We start from the raw sequence: 16,866 nt of genomic DNA on the forward strand, positions 1-16,866 counted from the left end.
TGGGTTTCTGTCCAAATGCAGATAAAGGAAGTGAGCTTAAATACTCCATTAAAAATACAATTATTTTGCAGCCCTGTTGATTTTAAAAGTAACAATAATTAAAGCTGATGAGCGTGTCAGGTGGTTTATTGCAGTGAATATGAATAGAGAAAACTAGATCAGGAAACGGATTCAAGAACATATTGAAGAACACTGCTTCTTTAGTACAGTGACCTTGCCCGTAAGATTTCTTTTGTAAGTTTTTCTCACAGTGGCAGCTGGTAAATGATAACAGGGACTTCACAGTTTTCGTGAGCATTTGGAAGTAATGGAGATATTCGCAGGGTTGAAGGAAGGCTTAGTGACTCCCACTTGCTGGGTGGAGTCTGTTTCGTTTGGATTTCGTTGTTTTCACGGGTCTGTTAAATATTTTGTTTAAAATCTTTTAATGTGAAGAATCCTTTTGGTCTGTTACCTCTTCTGATTTTAGCTACTTCAGGAGTTTTTATTTTTATTTTTTTCTGTTTTCTTACAGACAGTGTCTGTGCTGTTTCAAGGAGTATAAACATTTGGAGATCTTTAACCAAGTAGTATGTGCGCTTATTAACTTAGTCATTGCCCAAGTTCAAGTTCTGCGGGACCAGCTCTGTAAACATTGCACTATTAATATAGATTCAACATGGCAAGATCAGAGTAATCATGCTGATGAGCCCCTGAATGTAGAAAAAGAGTCTCGTGAAGAAGAAAATGGAGAACGGCAAAAATCTATACAGAAAAAATTAGATTCTGCAAGAACTTCTATCCTGACCGAGGAGGAATCTGCAAAGAACACTGATGCTTTTAGCTTATGGAGCACTGATGAGAAGGAAAAGTTGTTGCTGTGTGTGGCAAAAATCTTTCAGATTCAGTTTCCTCTGTACACTGCTTATAAACATAATACTCATCCCACAATAGAGGTATATCTTATCTTTATGTGTATATTTAATTATTTTGTGAAAGGTTATTTGTTTTCCTTAAAGAGTAGGCTGTGCTTGTGTGGTGATCGTTGCTTTCACATAGGATGGGCAAATTCATCTCATGTGGACTTCAGAGGAACTTTTCAGAGAAACTTTTTAAATGACACATACTCTTAGACTTTATTTAAAATATGCTTAATTGTTACAGGTAATATATTGATAAGTGTTGGATGGATCTGTACACTGAATTATTGTATTGTTTAAATAACAGGAAGGCAAAAAGGGGACTATAGCGAAGCCTTTCTTCTAGAAGGTAACCCATTAATAGTTTACTAATTGTTTTCATTACAATCTGTGGTTCTAGAAGCAAAGCTTCATAAACTAAACTTTGTGCAAAACCAAACTTACTTGTTAGAACAGCTGTTTAATTAACTGGAATAAGTGAGCTCTACACAGGTAGCTTTGTTCTACCGTCCTGATTTTTCTGTGTAATACTTGTTGTGGCTACCATTCACATTTTTCATATTTTCTTCTGAAAAAAACCGAACAAATTTTCAAAAAACCCACAGTGTTTAATTCACAGTTTCTGAAATAAATATGATTGTGTTAACCATTTCCCAGTTGAAACAATATAGTTCTTGGGAAGGTTGGGATTTGATCCAACTTGTGGTAGTGTAATAACAAATAAACAGTTCTTTTACAGGATTGGTATGAAAAGATGATGTATATTTAGCTATATGAAGAAAGCTTCTATCCAATAAACTTTTGAGAAAGTCAAAGGGGAAAATTAAACTACAGTTAACCCAGTCTTTTAAAATTTTTTTTATTTAGAGAGTTTTGGGAGGTCTGTTGGAGCTCTGAGCAGTTAAGTTTGCTTTTCAAACTTAAGTCCAAAATGATGCCAAGTCATATGTAATTTTTGGTTATGTATGCTATGGTGATCACAAGATATAATCAGTTTTTGTTGAATTAATCCTGCCATATCTGACAATAAATCTAGTTAAAACCCGCAACATAGCAGATTTTTTTGGGTGGGCTGTATTTTGATTATCCAGAACATAGGGGCTTAAGTTAACAGGTTGTTTCATGAATATATGTGCGTAGAAAAATGAGGCAAAGTTAGGATTTGCGGATTTCAGGTTTCCCATCGTTCATTTTGGCCTGCCTTTTAAACTTTCACTGTACGTAAATAAACCTGTAGTTCAGCATCTGCAAGTAAGAGTTGTAGAGGGTAGATCTATCTTGTCAGTTTAAAAAAAAAAAAAAAGACTTAAATGATTTATCTTTTGTACCCCTGTGGGATGCCTGCTGAAACTAGCTTCATAGGAATATGCAGTGAATAATTCTGGAACAGCTTTTCTATGTATAAGCACACTTGCTTCTTTTAAATGACAATTTTATGTACTTTTTTCTTTTTCAATTTCACTTCCAAGTGATAAAAAGAAAATCTGAAAGTGCCTGGTGGGATTTCTTTTTCACTTGATACGCAGCCATAAAGTGATTTGGACACAGATACAGTTATCACTCTAGACAAACTGACATATATATTGTACTAGTATAGACAATTTGAATTAGTGAATACATTCATTAGCTATCCTAAGAACATAAAGGGAAGCTGAGAATGAAAAAGACTTTCCTGAGGTACAGACAAGTGAAGGAAAAGTCTTTTACTTTTCTGTTAGACTTTTTGTGTTTCCAGATACCAATTATGGAGGTGTGCTAGCCTGCCATATTTGTTGTGTACTTTTCTGGGAGAAATTTTTTTTGTTTGCATTTAAAATGTCCCAGCATCAATCATTCTTCTCACAAACCAACATTTTCTATGTTTAGGAAGCACTAGGGTTCTGTTAGTCTGAAGTGGTAATGTTGGCTATTTTAATGTCAAAACTTTCTGCTACAGGAGTAACTCACTGAGGTTTAGAATTTAATTTTGGATTTCAGTCTAGAGCACATCTTAGTTGAATTGAGACAAGTTATTAGTCCCAGTAATGGGAGCACTTTTTGTTTTAAATCAGGCTTGGACTCAGTTCTCAAAGGATCATAAAATTAAAATCCCTCTTTTAAGTGCATCATCTATACTTGTAAGCTAAACACATTCCTGAACAGACCAAATTTACCAGGAATTTGTTGGGAGAAGCTTGTGTAGCTCTCCCTCTAAGCTTTTATTTTGCCCTAGAAAAAAGGACATTTTCTGATGCAAAACAGAGTCCAGTCTGTCTACTCACTGACTTCAGAAATTCTTTGTTCCAGATTCTTGAGATGAATTTACACAACTTCGCTGAGTTGTCATGTCCAGTAAGGTTTCACTTTGCCTAGAAATGACCAATTAAGTTGTCACTTACAAATTTCTGCTGTACGGCTTTCACATGGTATCATTACCTTCTGGTAACGATTAGGATTCAATATTACTGTTAGCATTTGCTCTGTATACACCTGCAAGATCTTTGTTTTTAATGACAGCAGACAGAAGACAAGTCTTGAAGTCTAACCATCTTACCAGGTGCTTGCCAAAGCCATTTTACACTTGACCATCTAGTGGAGAAGAAAAACGTTCATGTGAAAGTAGGAGATTTTCCCTAGTATAGGGGTTCACAAAGTTGGGTGAAAATGAACAGTAAAGCAAGATTTGTTGGTAGTCAAAAGGGTGTCTGCCTGTATATGATCCCATAGATTCTCTCCTTAAATGATATGGGCTAAGAATTATTTTTGTCCCTTACAACATTTTTAAAGTGAGAGGGTGAAGACCCTGAAAGTCCGATTGGTAGCCGGAAGGGCTGTGTAGTCTTGACAGCAGAGGCTACAAGTGGCCTTGGAGAGATCAGAAGTGTTGCAGAAATATGCTATATATGAGGACAGTGAAACTACATCATGTGGAAGTAAATCAAGCATATTGACAAGTGTATAGTCTTTACCTGAGTAGAATGAGTCTGTGTAGGCAGAATGTTTGTCTCAACCCTTGTTAAACTGATGAGAAAGCCTAATGAAAAATGTCTTTCTACTAAGCTTGGATCTCCAGAACAACACAATTGATTGCAGTCCGTTAGAGGTCGACCCACTTCAGGAAATAAATATTGAAAAAACAATCTGTAAAGAAAACATCTGGAAAATTGCTTCTGTTGACATCTCCCAGTATTTTTGGTGCCCAGAGAGAGGTTTTTTTATCTATTTTATATCCGAAACTACGTTAACTCAAAGTATTTTTATAAATGTAGTTGGTTGGGTATTTTTTTTTTTTAGAATTGTTCATGTTTTGGAATTAGGTAATTTTTTTTTTTTTTATGTATGGGACATCTTTTAAGAGATCTTGCATATAGGGTAGTTTAAGACATTATGCCCTATTCTTCTTTTCATACTTACTCTATGAAGTAAGTGTAATACCTAGAATGGGCATGTCAGAGGAAAAAAATAATCTACAAGATGGAAGCTTAAAATTCTGTAGAGAAAGAAGAAATGATGTAAAGTGCACTCCTGAACTGTCTTGGAATGAACAGTGAATCTAAAGGGTGTTACCCAACCATTTAGCATTTTTTGATAGAGGGTGAAATGAAAGAAGAAAAAAATCAATTGTTTAGGTGTCTGTAGCTGTAATCCCTGATTCTTTGGAATCTTGCTATCTGTGCTTTTCCTTTTCAAGTAAATATTTTCTTGGATGACATCCTTGATGAAGTGCCCTTCACCGAGATTGTGTCCATGTCAGACCTCAGCTAGTATATTTTATGTGAAGTCAGGGTGTTTTTTAATACCGTATTATATTCCCATGAGGAATTATCTTATTTCCTTATAAATGTGATCTTAAGGAATTCTCAGTCTCTGTTATGTTTCACATCTGGAAGAACAGAAGTCACGTTTCCAGACTCAGTCTCTCAACTGCAACACATTTAGTAAGCTTGCAGGACTTGTGCAACAGACCTCTGTGAGGTTTTGATTTCTGTATTCTAAGAACTGTAGTTCACCCGACAAGTCTCTATTTTATTTAAGAAAATTAATTTCTCACACTATTTCTCCAGTTTTCACGAGCAGCACGCTGAACACCTTTTCTTGCTACTTGAAAACATACCACCTACTGGCTTCAAAGCTATTTTAAAAACAACTTAGAGTATCACGAGTTCAGGCATGACTTGGAGTTCAGCAGAAGAAAAAAGACAATAAATGCTTAGATATACTATGAGCATATTGAACAATTCAAAATATTTGTATCACACTTAATCCATCCAAAATTTCTTGCTTCCAGCATCTTCTGGTACAGTTTTAAGAAGCTTACTCCTACACAGCTGCTTGAAATATATTCAGGAAATTTCATTTAAAAACTTAACTTTATATTAAACTTATATTGGATTTGTGAATATGAGAACTGGGTGTTTGGCGTGGAGGGATGGGAAGGAGAAGAAGATGCTGTAACTACCTGCAAGTATCCATGGCAATATTGTGGTTTTACAGTCAGGTTTTATGATATCTTCAGCACCCTTTTGTCCCCAGCTATATGTAAGAACCACACAAGTTGTGTAACAACCCTAATAAAGAAAATTCCTGCTTTATACTGCCCAAAAAGTGGATGTTGTGAACTTTAAAAAGAAAAGCTATTTTCCCAAACTCTTTTTGGTTTAGTACTTCTAGAAAATAGATTTTTTGTTGCAGCAAATAACTAACAGATTGACAGGGTGATACAATTCCTTCCCCCTCTTTAGTTAGCTTAATCCTATAAAGAGTATTAGACGCTTATTTTATACGATGTGTTTTGTTATGTGTAAAAGAACAGAGTAGTTCAAGTTAAAGAATTTTAACATACTGATGGGAATAAATAATTCAAAAGCGTAGCCCCTTAAGTCACTAAATGTAGGATTGTAGAACAACTTGTATTTCATCTAAATTCAGATGTTTGGATGTGTGTCTCATCTTTATGCAAAAATTGCATTCAAAAGCACCTAGATTGGTTCATTCTGTAATTCTCAGGCTGGTGTGCAGTCAGTGTGCCAGACTATCCCTTTTGCAGTGTTCCTGTTGAGAAAGACTGGTGATCTGTAGGGGGGTGGGCTTGAAGAATGATCTGTTAATTCAGCTATTGAGAGCCACTGCTGATAGGTTATTTTAAGTGTATATTTGTGTACTTATAAATAACTCTTAACAAAAGTAAAATGGTGAAATGGAAAAGTATATTTCACAATATGAAAGTGGACCAAAGCTTGAGCTTCTGTCTTCCTCTAAATTAGGGTTTGGGTCTTTTTTTTTTTTTTTTATTATTATGTCTATTAATGGTCATTTGTTTATTGTTCTATACATGTGTTTTTATTGCTTCAGTGAATGTTTTTTCTTCTTTTTAAACAGGATATTTCTGCTCAAGAAAGCAATATATTAGGGGCGTTCTGTGATATGAATGTAAGTTGTCCGTATTTAAATAGGTGCACATTTCCTAGAAATGTAAAGTAGCCACATTTGCTCCTTGGTATGGATTTGTGTTAGACTAATGCAGCTTTGAATTTCCTGTGTGTCTGAATGGATCTAGTATTGACTGTTCAAATTCTAAATTTTTTTTTTTTAAATATTTTTAGGATGTAGAAGTACCATTGCACTTGCTTCGTTATGTTTGTCTGTTTTGTGGAAAAAATGGCCTTTCCCTCATGAAGGATTGTTTTGAATACGGAACCCCTGAGACACTGCCATTTCTTATAGCACATGCATTTATCACAGTGGTATCTAATGTAAGTATTGCCTTTAAATTGTTTAATGTTGAACGCCAAAGGTAAAAGGATTGAAGTCTGGGAAGAATTCTGTAGGACCAGGGAAGGAGAAAAGCACTGTAAGATTTTCCTTGTTAGGAATGTGAGGTTTGCTGGTTCACTGAGCATTTCACCATCCAGACCCTATACATCTCCTGTAAACACACAAGTAGTTTTGCAAGTTTGTACCTAGAAATCAAGATTGTAACAGGCCCAGAAAATACTTACAAGAATGTTGTTAGAGGTCATTTCTGTCCCTGAAATTTTGTTGTGGAAATGTTTTGGGCTTCTTCAGGCTATCTTAACTTTTTACATATTCCCTATGAGACACAAAGGAAAAGTCTATGGGTTTCTTTTTGTCTCGGTTTCCTGTGGTTTTATATCATTATATATATATTTGCAGCGTAGAGGTAACTATCTTTTATTTTACTTAGTTTTTTAATACATATCCATCATAATTTCTCCATTTTGAAATAATAATGATTTTTGACTAGCAGAATTATGAATTTATTTTAGTGGAGGTTTGAAGGAGATAGGTGATAGAAATAAAAGTCCGTCTCTCAAGCAGGACATAAGAAGACTTAGTGTAATGTGAGAATGTGAAGTTGTGACCTGTGTTGTGGATGTTACATATGGACAAAAAGGAAAACAATAGTTTGTTATGCCTTGTATGGAGTGAGTTTAACATAATTTTGGAACAGATTGCAATTTTAAATACTTAAAAGCAGATCCTTCCCTCCACACATCTTCGCTCCTTCTTTGTTGCTGTTACTGACCAGCCAGGATGATGTTCTAAATAAATACTGGAATATGTTTGCATAGAGGGAACCAGTGACTGAAATAAAGCATAGATATACTGTCTATATCGCTCACTCCTGATCGTTTTACTGTAATGGTTCTTAACATGTAGGTCAAAGAATAAATGAGTAAGACTGTGATATGCTCCATTCTTGTAAGCTTGTGCAGGAGGACTGTTGCGGGTACTCTGTATGTTAAACTGCAGAGATATATTATTTTATGGTCCTTTCTGTATGAGCTGATGAGCTTTCAAGTGATAATCTGATGACTTCTTCATCTGTAGCTGTTCTCAGTGCAGCCTGCAGTCTGCATCAAACCATCTGCTGAAAATGTGTGGTCTGGTGTGTTATTCTGGTTTAGAAGTAAATTTTGGTCCTGGAACCAAACATTGTTACGTGTCTGATTTTTTTTTTTTTTTTTTTTTTTTGTGTGAAAATGCGCAAAACTATTCATAACGAGGAGTGGTAGCTCCCTATCACACCAGCATTTTTTTCAACAAGCATTCTGACTGCAGATCCCATTTGCTAGATATCCCATACCAGCGCACGTTTGTAAACTACATCTGCCTTTCTTCTTTGACCTTTTGGAAGTCTATATTTTTCTCTATATAAATTGTTTATTTTCTTTATTCGTAGTAATGTGCCGTAACCAAAATACATCTTAACAAAGTTTCTCCTTTCAGATAATTACTTGGCAACTTTGCATTTAGCTTTTGTTCTAGTAGGTGATACATTTACCTGTCTCTTGCAGCTATTTTAGATGCAGCTATTTTAGATGAATGCTGTGGTTAAACCTGCCAGATAAAACAGAAATTCAACTCCAATCATAACCAGTAGAACTACTGTTTCTTCAACCTCTTCTAGCATTGTACCTTTTACCATTCAACTAGATTCTTTCTTTCAAACTCTGTCTGGCTTTGCTGACAAATCTGTGTGAGGTAGAGAAAAACTGTTAAAATCTAAAGATAATTTTTTTTTTTAATCTGTGAGTTCACTACAGAAAGTATAAGAAAACGTTTTATGTGTAATTTGCTTTATCCATCCACTTCCCGCATTTAGGTGTCACTCAGTGTACTTCTTGGCAGTGCTTCTGAATTTCAAATGCAAAATGTTTATTAGTTCTGAATGAGGCAGCTAATTTTTTTCACAAAACACATTTTACCTTGCTGATATTAAAAATAACATTTTTCTCTACCTCTATAATGGTGTATAAGCTTCTAATTTTGGTGTAATGTTTCTCTTTCCCTGTTTCTTTTTATATCATCTTATTATGTAATTCATATAACTTAGGTAAATATAAATAAATATGTTTCTGAATGTCTGTGAAATTATATACCAAACTCCAATAAAACAAAAAGAAGCATTCACAAAACTGGTGTTTTTGTGAACAAAATACTGGTGATCTCTGTAAGAACTCTGGTAATCTGACTTGATTTTATCCCAATGCATTTGAGTTTATGGGATTTATAGATAGTGTGAGATTTATAAATGACACTGTCAGTAACAGTTCAGTGAACAACTTTGCAATATCAATTTCTAACTGGTCCACAACATGTAAAACCAGACCCATAGTGCGTAGTAGCTCTTAAATATGTTTTCACAGTCGTACCAACTCTTAAGAACGGCAGTAAAGTAACCATGATTGTAAAGACTCTTAGAAATATCCATGCTAGAATTTATTTTAGAGTCTGTGAGAAGAATGAGTTGTTTAGCTACTACCTTAAATGTTTCAAAAATATTTTCAGAAAAACTGTAGTGTGGATGAACCAATCAATTTCTCGTTAAAAAGTCAGGCTTAGTAGTAAACTCCAGGAAGTAGAATAGGTGAAATTGGAAATAGTAAACTGAAGTCAAAGAAACGATTTGCTAACAACCAGTAACATTCAACTTTTAGTAGACAAGGCTACATAGTGGTGTGGAAAGCATCTGCTCTGTTTATTTCACAAAGGAAGGTGAATATCTCATTAAGTGCATTCTGCAGGTGCATGTAAGAGAAGACCATTACCATAAATTGGTAAAGTCTGGGGAACTGAGCTACTTGTTTGTAATTGCTGGTGTCTCCTTTATAAGAGGACATTAAAATTATTGAAAACATGTTTCCTTGAATTTTTCTATCTAGCAAATCTTGTTTGAGTAAATGTCTTTGTCACACAAGCTTATGTTTGTAATAATAAAGCCAGCAAATGTACTATAATGGAATTTACTTCACACAGGGACTTGGCTAGTTGTCACTCTAGTTTTTTCTCCAGCTCACAGCTCTGCAAGATGCTTTCTTAGCAACCTGTATTGTGGTAGGACTGACTGTTCCTTCTTAGGATATTTCTTTGCTGTCTTTTTTAGTTAGCTACTTGGTTCGTGCTTTCTTCCCACATTTCATATTCCGTGGTATTTGCTCAGTTTAACTACCTGTTGTTGTTCTGATCTTCTTAAAAAGCTAACAGACACAGAGAAATCCATGAGCTACAGCTTGTTCTGTGGATGGTTTAAACCTCACTGAAAAAGCCTGTCATTACTTTATTCTGTATCATTTCAGCTTTGTGGATGTTGTGGAGGAATAACTGCCCTCGCAGTGGACATGAATTAATGAAATAATAGTGATGGTTTCCAAAATGTGGGTTTAATTTTACTGTATGAAACTTCAAAACTGAAGTCAGAAGTAAAAACTGTTGAGAGGCACATTGCCTTTTAGAAATGAATTACCTATGATAAAGAGCAAATAATAAAAAAGCCAAAAACCTCTGAAGCTTGGGAATAGAACAGATACAGTAAATACTTTGTCTTAAAAGCAGGTGGAAGCAAAAAACAGTATGGTAAAAGTTGTGGATTGTTAATGTAATTTTATAGGTCTTATTTTTATGTCATTTTATAGACATTATTTTGTCATTTTAAAAAAATAATTTAGTATATATTTGTGTTCGTGACAAAAATTACACTTTAATTTATAATGTGAAATTATCTGTTTATACTGAGGATGAAGGGTGTATGTAATGCAGGTATACAGATGAATGAAATGGCTTTAGAAGTTTGAATTAATACAGTGAAAATTACTATGAATAGTGAAGGCTATAAAAACAAAATTATAAAAACATTTCCTACTTTTATTTAACAAAGAAATATATTTGCTTTTGTGTTTGATACTTGCACATGAAAAAGCACATCGTTGTGTTAAAAATTGTGTAAATACGGTAGTATCTTTGTCATCCTTGCAATTAGTTGTCAAAATGTTATTTAATTCCTGTCTCTAGAACAAGTGTCTTCTAGTTACACTTTCTATCTTTGGGATGTTAGCATTTTTTTCGTCTTGAGACTGCCAATAGGATCAGAAGCTTACTCCAAATGTGGTCTTTTTTGCAATGTAACGATTTGGCTGGTTTGTTTTGCGAAGTGGGTTAGTATTGCTTCTTGTGTAGTGTTAGTTGCATTGTAAAAGTAAGTCTGAAAATATTTTTTTCCAGAACTGACACAAGAATTTATTTGGCTAATTCCAGAAATGTTGAAAATAAATGCCAGTGATAGTTTTACTACAGCCTAATATTTTTCTCTCCTGGCAAGAAGGAGTATTTAGATTTTCTGCATACAGAATTTTCCAAAATCCTGGTGAGAATTTAGTCCTTAGCCAGAATTTATTGTACCAGTTGTTTAAACGTTCTTTTAAGAACAAACATGGAGATGTAAATTGACATGACAGCTTTGAGTGACTGACACAAGATTTGTGTGTGCGCATGATTACTGTTATGTGAATAGTAGTAACAGCTGCTAATGCTGCATCTATGCTAGATCCCTTACCTGGCACGTAGTTGTCTTTCTGTGACAGGTTTAACAGGCTCAGCATTTCTTTTTGAAATGCAGATGGAACTCCTAACTTTGCCTGTGTAAGTAGTTTGGTTGGTCCTCTTTTCCCCACAATGATGTTAAATAGCTGTTTCAGGGTTTTGTTCTCTGCATAAGTTTTCTTCCCGCATACAGTTTTGCAAAGGTGATAAAGGCAGAATGGTATATATGGGAATGCAATACGGTAGTAAAAAACCTGTGCTTAATCACTGATTATAAAACATAATTTTATTTTGTAGGATATATAAGCCCTAAGAAGCAAAACATAAACACAAGTCAAATAATTTTACTTGATTTAGGAGGGATTTGCAAGAAACAGAAAGAATGGAATAATTTTCTTGTAGACTTAAAAAGAAAAAGAAAAAAGAAACCCCACAAGGCTGAGTAGCAGTTTTTCCTACTGAAGAAACTACAGAAAATTCAGCAATGAGACATCTGGGCAGTATGATACTATTTATACAAAGTTTATATTTTCCAATTGACTAGAAGAAAAGGTGAAACTCCTGTTTGTAAGTCATAGAAACATTGCTCAGATAACATCTTTGAAAATTAGACAACTGAGAATTTGAAAGAGTTGAATGGAAAACAACAGCAAAGCCATTTTTTAAAGTGGGGTTGCATGTGCCAATGTACCAGCAATATTTCATTTTTTATTGTTGTCATTAAATGTCATTAATGAAATTTTTATCTATTTATGTTTTTGCATTATAGATCAGAATATGGCTACACATCCCTGCTGTCATGCAGCACATTATACCCTTTAGGACTTACGTTATCAGGTAAACTTTTAATTTAAGAATTTTTCTTGTGGGACTTTTTGACAGCACCTATTTATAGTTTCAGCTGATTCACTTTTAGTTGTTCACGTTGTTGCTCTGACTGTATCATTTCAACAAGGAGAGTGAAGAGTTTAGAGTTAGTTTGGGCAGCTCCTTACAGCTATGTGATTTCAGTATCAATCAGATCAGTCTTCTTAATAGCATTTTGAGTGTGACATCCAGCCCCATTCTGACATGTCATGTCGGGTTCAGTTGTAATAGTTTCACTTACTGCAGTATCTTCATAAAACTTCACATAAAATTTGCAATGAGATGAGGTAAGTAAAAGAGCAATATGTAGTCATTGAGATTTCATATATTGAGTTTCACGGAGTTTTAACACTGCTTCACATTTTGATGTTCTGTATTTCCAGCTGGCAGGAGCTTAAGTGTGATCAAAAGTCTACTTGCACTTTCATGTATCTAAATATGTCCAGCCCCAAAGATTTCTCTTTATATCAAGCTGCATACCATGAAAAACACTTTAAAATTAAAGTGCTTATAAAGATACTGCGTTATAGAAGCAGTTTATTTTTATTGGCTTTCTCAGGACAGTAGAAGAAATCCAGTGAGCTGCTGCTGAAATTATCTTGTGTGTGTGTATCTGCCTGGAGGTGGAGGGGTGTGGTCGAAGCTAGTTCTTCTGTAGCCCAACATTAAAGTTTTCTGGTGCAGACAACCTAAAAGGCCACTGCTCTTGCATTGGAGCACAGCTCAGCTCCTCCAAGGCTCTGGATTTCCTATAACTGTCATATTAGAAATGTGCTTATACTCGTCATAGCTTATTCCCCAATGCTAATAAATGTGCCTTTACAGATTACATTCTCTTAACTATACTAGTATAAAATCACACTCTTAATAAAAATAATTACATCAGCAACAAAAAAGTGTACAGGACAATGAGACTTAGAACTATGTTTCATGTTTAAAAATGATCTGATTTTAATTGTAAAGAATTTTTGTAAAAATACAAGTACTGGCTTGGCTATTGATCTGTCTGGCTATAACATGGTCTCTACTGAAATGGTATCAACAGAGAGAAGTGTATTCTGATCTTTATTAAAACATACCATTCTTGAGTTGCAGTCCAGCCTTGTACACTCCTTTAATGCTGATGTGTTAACTTTGAAATCTTATAAAAGTAAATATTAATAAGCAGTCTAGCAAGGACAGGCAGAGGATCTTCAAGTTCTTGTCTCCATACATACTCCATTACTGGTTGTTCGTGTACCTGGAAATTTGGTTCATGAGCCTTACCTGTCTTCTTGCAATGTATGGAAACTAAACAGAGCATTGAAGGATCAGCAATTAGAGGTAGGCTGATAAGAAGGAACTTGAGTGAGACAGAATAACACAGTCTGCAGTCTTTGCTGTTAATCCTCACTTGCTTGTGATCATATAATTCTTAAAGCATTTTCTGGCTTTTAACTGTAGGAGTAATTAGGGTCACTGGAATGAACAGATTTTTTTCCTGTGTTCTCATCTCTTCTGGTTTACTTTAGCAATAGAATATTTGCATCTGTTTAAAATGTGATTTGTCGGCAGCTGCTTGCGATAAACAATGCACTTGATGACTGTTCTTAGCATTTACAATACGTTCATCTTAATCAGAATGGTAATACTGATACAGGATACACCTATGGAAAACACCAGCAGTTTAGAGAGGGAAGGAGATGTTTTCCCAGTTTCCATTTTTCACAGCTGAATCCTGATGGGAGACCTGGGATTTCTCAACATTATGAAATCCAAAGCTTGCTTTGTGAAGATGCACTTACAGAGTGGGACATCAAGCTTGGAGGCCATATAACAAATACAATCTCTAGTGTTATACCTTTGTATGGGACGGAAGTTAACACAGATGCCTTTGGTAAAAGATTATTTTCTTGATGTATGTAGCTCACCCCATGTGGTTGTCAAGCTTACAGATCTTGTCTTAGCAGCTTGGGTCTCTAGGTCTCCATCTGCTTTTTACTTTAGAAAAAAAAAAAAGCAAACATAATTCTGGGCACAGCAGCACAGCACCTTTGAAATAAATCCTGCAATACCTTCTGCTGCTATGCAAAGTAAGAAAGAGGGCTTGGAGAGCGTTTTAGTCTAGAATGAGCTCTCCCAAGAGCTATAATTGCTGCTTAGTCCAGATTCCTGCTCATGTAGATTCCTTGCAAGACCTGCATTTTGGAGTGCTGATCATCATAAGCAGAAAGATAAATCACCTGACTGGCATCTTAGCAGCATCTTTTATCAGATGAGGTTAACCTTTATGTTCCTGTTCTGTGGTTATTTCTACTAGGAGTGGATGAAACGAGTAGCGACGTGTGTATTTGTGTAGAGGAGACCACTGCTGGAATTTGCAAAGATCATGGACACAATCCTGTCTTTATTGCTGCTACTAAGAAGACTGATGTTATTTTCAGCCTAGGGAATGGAGCACTAGCAAGCATATCTTGCCTCTGAAGGGCCTATGTTTTTAAGCAGTTTAGGAAAGAAATAGAGGACATGCTTTCAATAAAGAAGCAAAGTGGTTTTGACCTCCTCAGAAGGAAACTTTTATTGATCCTAATACCTTAGAATTCTGCATTTCAAATTGCAAAATTCTCATGAAAAAAAGGAGAGATCTACTGAGAAAGTGACTCAAGAAAATAAGTCATAGCTTATTGCAATTATAAATGAGGGCAAGTTGTCGATTATGTCTCTTTATAAAACGCATTGGTTCCAGCTGACTTCCACCTCAAGATCAGAGATGAGGGATGCTCTACATTATTCCAGATATTGAATGCCTCAAAAGGGCAGTAGCTATAAAGAGCCGTGTTTTGAGGACAGTGTTTTTTCAGTGGCAAGGTAGTTGATTGAAAGTGTCATGGATAGTTCTGTCCTTTAGAAAGAAGACAACTAGCAATGCAGTCCAGTTTTATGAGGAGTAAGAGATAGCATTGTATGTCTGATATAAGTGTCTCTATAAACCACCAAAAAGTGCTGAATAGTATGAAGGAAAAGACCTAAAATTCTTCTTTCTTTGACATCACAGTTGGTATCACCTATTTAATATTCCTCTGGTAAAATCCAAGAGCAATGTGTAGCATTAGTGCTGACCAGTATCATATTTACGGAATCACAGAATGTTCGGGGTTGGAAGGGACCTCTGTGGGTCATCTAGTCCAACCCCCCTGCCAAAGCATAGTTCTAACCCATTTTCCTCTCTCCCACCTGAAGATGGGTCTTGAGAGATTTTTTACGAAGGATTCGTGTCTCTGCCCCAGTTAGGAGAAACAGAACATTCTGTGCTCAAGCACATTGAGAGGAAATTGCAAGTGGCAGTTGCTCCTGTGTTAGCCATGTAGTTCCAGCACAGAAGCATAGTACTGCTATATGCAGAGGAAGTGGAAGCTCCAAACAGAATTCTTGGTCCACACTGCTTCCTGTGGAATACAGTGGCACAAAATGCAGCTGAAAGACATCAAAGTACTCGTCTGCTTAAAAATATTTTTCTTAAGAATTTGGGTGTTACGGAGCCCAAGACTCCTTGCTGCTAGATGTCATGAAAAACTCTTGTAATAAGCCTTGAAGTTTTCAATTGTGAAAAATATTTCACTCCTCCAAAAATCTGAAAATTTATGCTGTAAGTACAAACGATGGGCAAGCCAGGAGGCAATAGCCAGGTGCTTAAGTGAATTCTTCGTATCACTGAGGGGCACTCACTCATTCTGCTTGATATCCCTTTTGCAGCTGTGTTTCAAAGGAGTCAGATTAAGGGAAAAAAAGATTATTTCACAGCTGAGTAGCGAAGTCCTGAAGCGTAAGATGTGATTGTAAGCATCACATTAAAGTGGAACTACACATTTAAAACTGAACTCTTTCTGTCCCCAAATACAGCATATATAAATAGTTTCAGTAGACTAAAACTGATGTTTTAAAAAATTCATGTGTATGTATATGTGTTGCTTAAATGTAGATGATATATATTCACTGATTATTATTTTAAGTATGCCAGGCCGCCATACTGGTATATGTGTATATGTCAGGATGAGGTCCTACACATATATAACTATCTTTTATGCATATGTGTAAAAAGAAGTATGTTTCTTTCCAAAAGTATCATTTAGGCAAAAATGTTGGATTTACTAGATTACACAGATCCTGAAGAATCATTCATATATTCCTGTAAGACTTAAGGTTTATCAGAAACAAAATAACAAAACTTTAGGAATTAAAAAAATAATGAAGGAAGAATGGAAGCTATTATTAAGCCATTGTATGAATCAGTCACATATTCACATTTATGTACTATATGCAGTTCTGATCATTTCATCTCACAGAGGTGATGACAGAACTACCTAGGTGATAGCAAGGGTGACAAAGAAGGTAGGAGATAAAAATTACCTTGACAGGAGGAGAGATGTAGTCCAGGATTTTTTTTTTTATAGGGAGATGGCTGTTATACAAGTGATATGAAGACAATAAATAGGGAATGATAATTCACGGTTTTTAAAAACAAGAAATGGAGAACATGTAATATAATTGTCATATTGCAGATGAGAAATCAAGGAGATTGTTTTTCATGTGAACGTAATTGTGAAACCAACTGGCATAGGTTAATGAGAAAGCCAAAAGTATAAATAGAGATATATTAATTCACAATATTAGATAGGTTCATCCATATTTTTTTTACATATGGGGTAAATCTTTCATCTGCTTTTGGAGTGGCTATTTTGGGCTAAAATAGACCTTTTGCCTTTCTCCAGTATCACTGTTCTTATGTAAGGCAATGCAGCAA

General features: G+C 35.3%; 1 protein-coding gene across 5 annotated transcripts in view; it reads left to right on the top strand.

Annotated features, from left to right (window-relative positions):
- Positions 1-16,866, top strand: part of USP34 (ubiquitin specific peptidase 34) — a 147,518-nt gene that overhangs the window by 20,265 nt on the left and 110,387 nt on the right. For all 5 annotated transcript variants that reach the window (XM_075413537.1, XM_075413541.1, XM_075413540.1 and 2 more), the window contains exons 3-6: positions 515-935; positions 6,258-6,308; positions 6,482-6,631; positions 11,989-12,056. In XM_075413537.1, the coding sequence (XP_075269652.1) occupies positions 515-935; positions 6,258-6,308; positions 6,482-6,631; positions 11,989-12,056 (690 nt within the window). The remainder of the gene's footprint in view (positions 1-514; positions 936-6,257; positions 6,309-6,481; positions 6,632-11,988; positions 12,057-16,866) is intronic.

The sequence above is a fragment of the Opisthocomus hoazin genome, chromosome 2 (genome assembly GCF_030867145.1).
Source record: "Opisthocomus hoazin isolate bOpiHoa1 chromosome 2, bOpiHoa1.hap1, whole genome shotgun sequence".
Lineage (NCBI taxonomy): Eukaryota > Metazoa > Chordata > Aves > Opisthocomiformes > Opisthocomidae > Opisthocomus > Opisthocomus hoazin.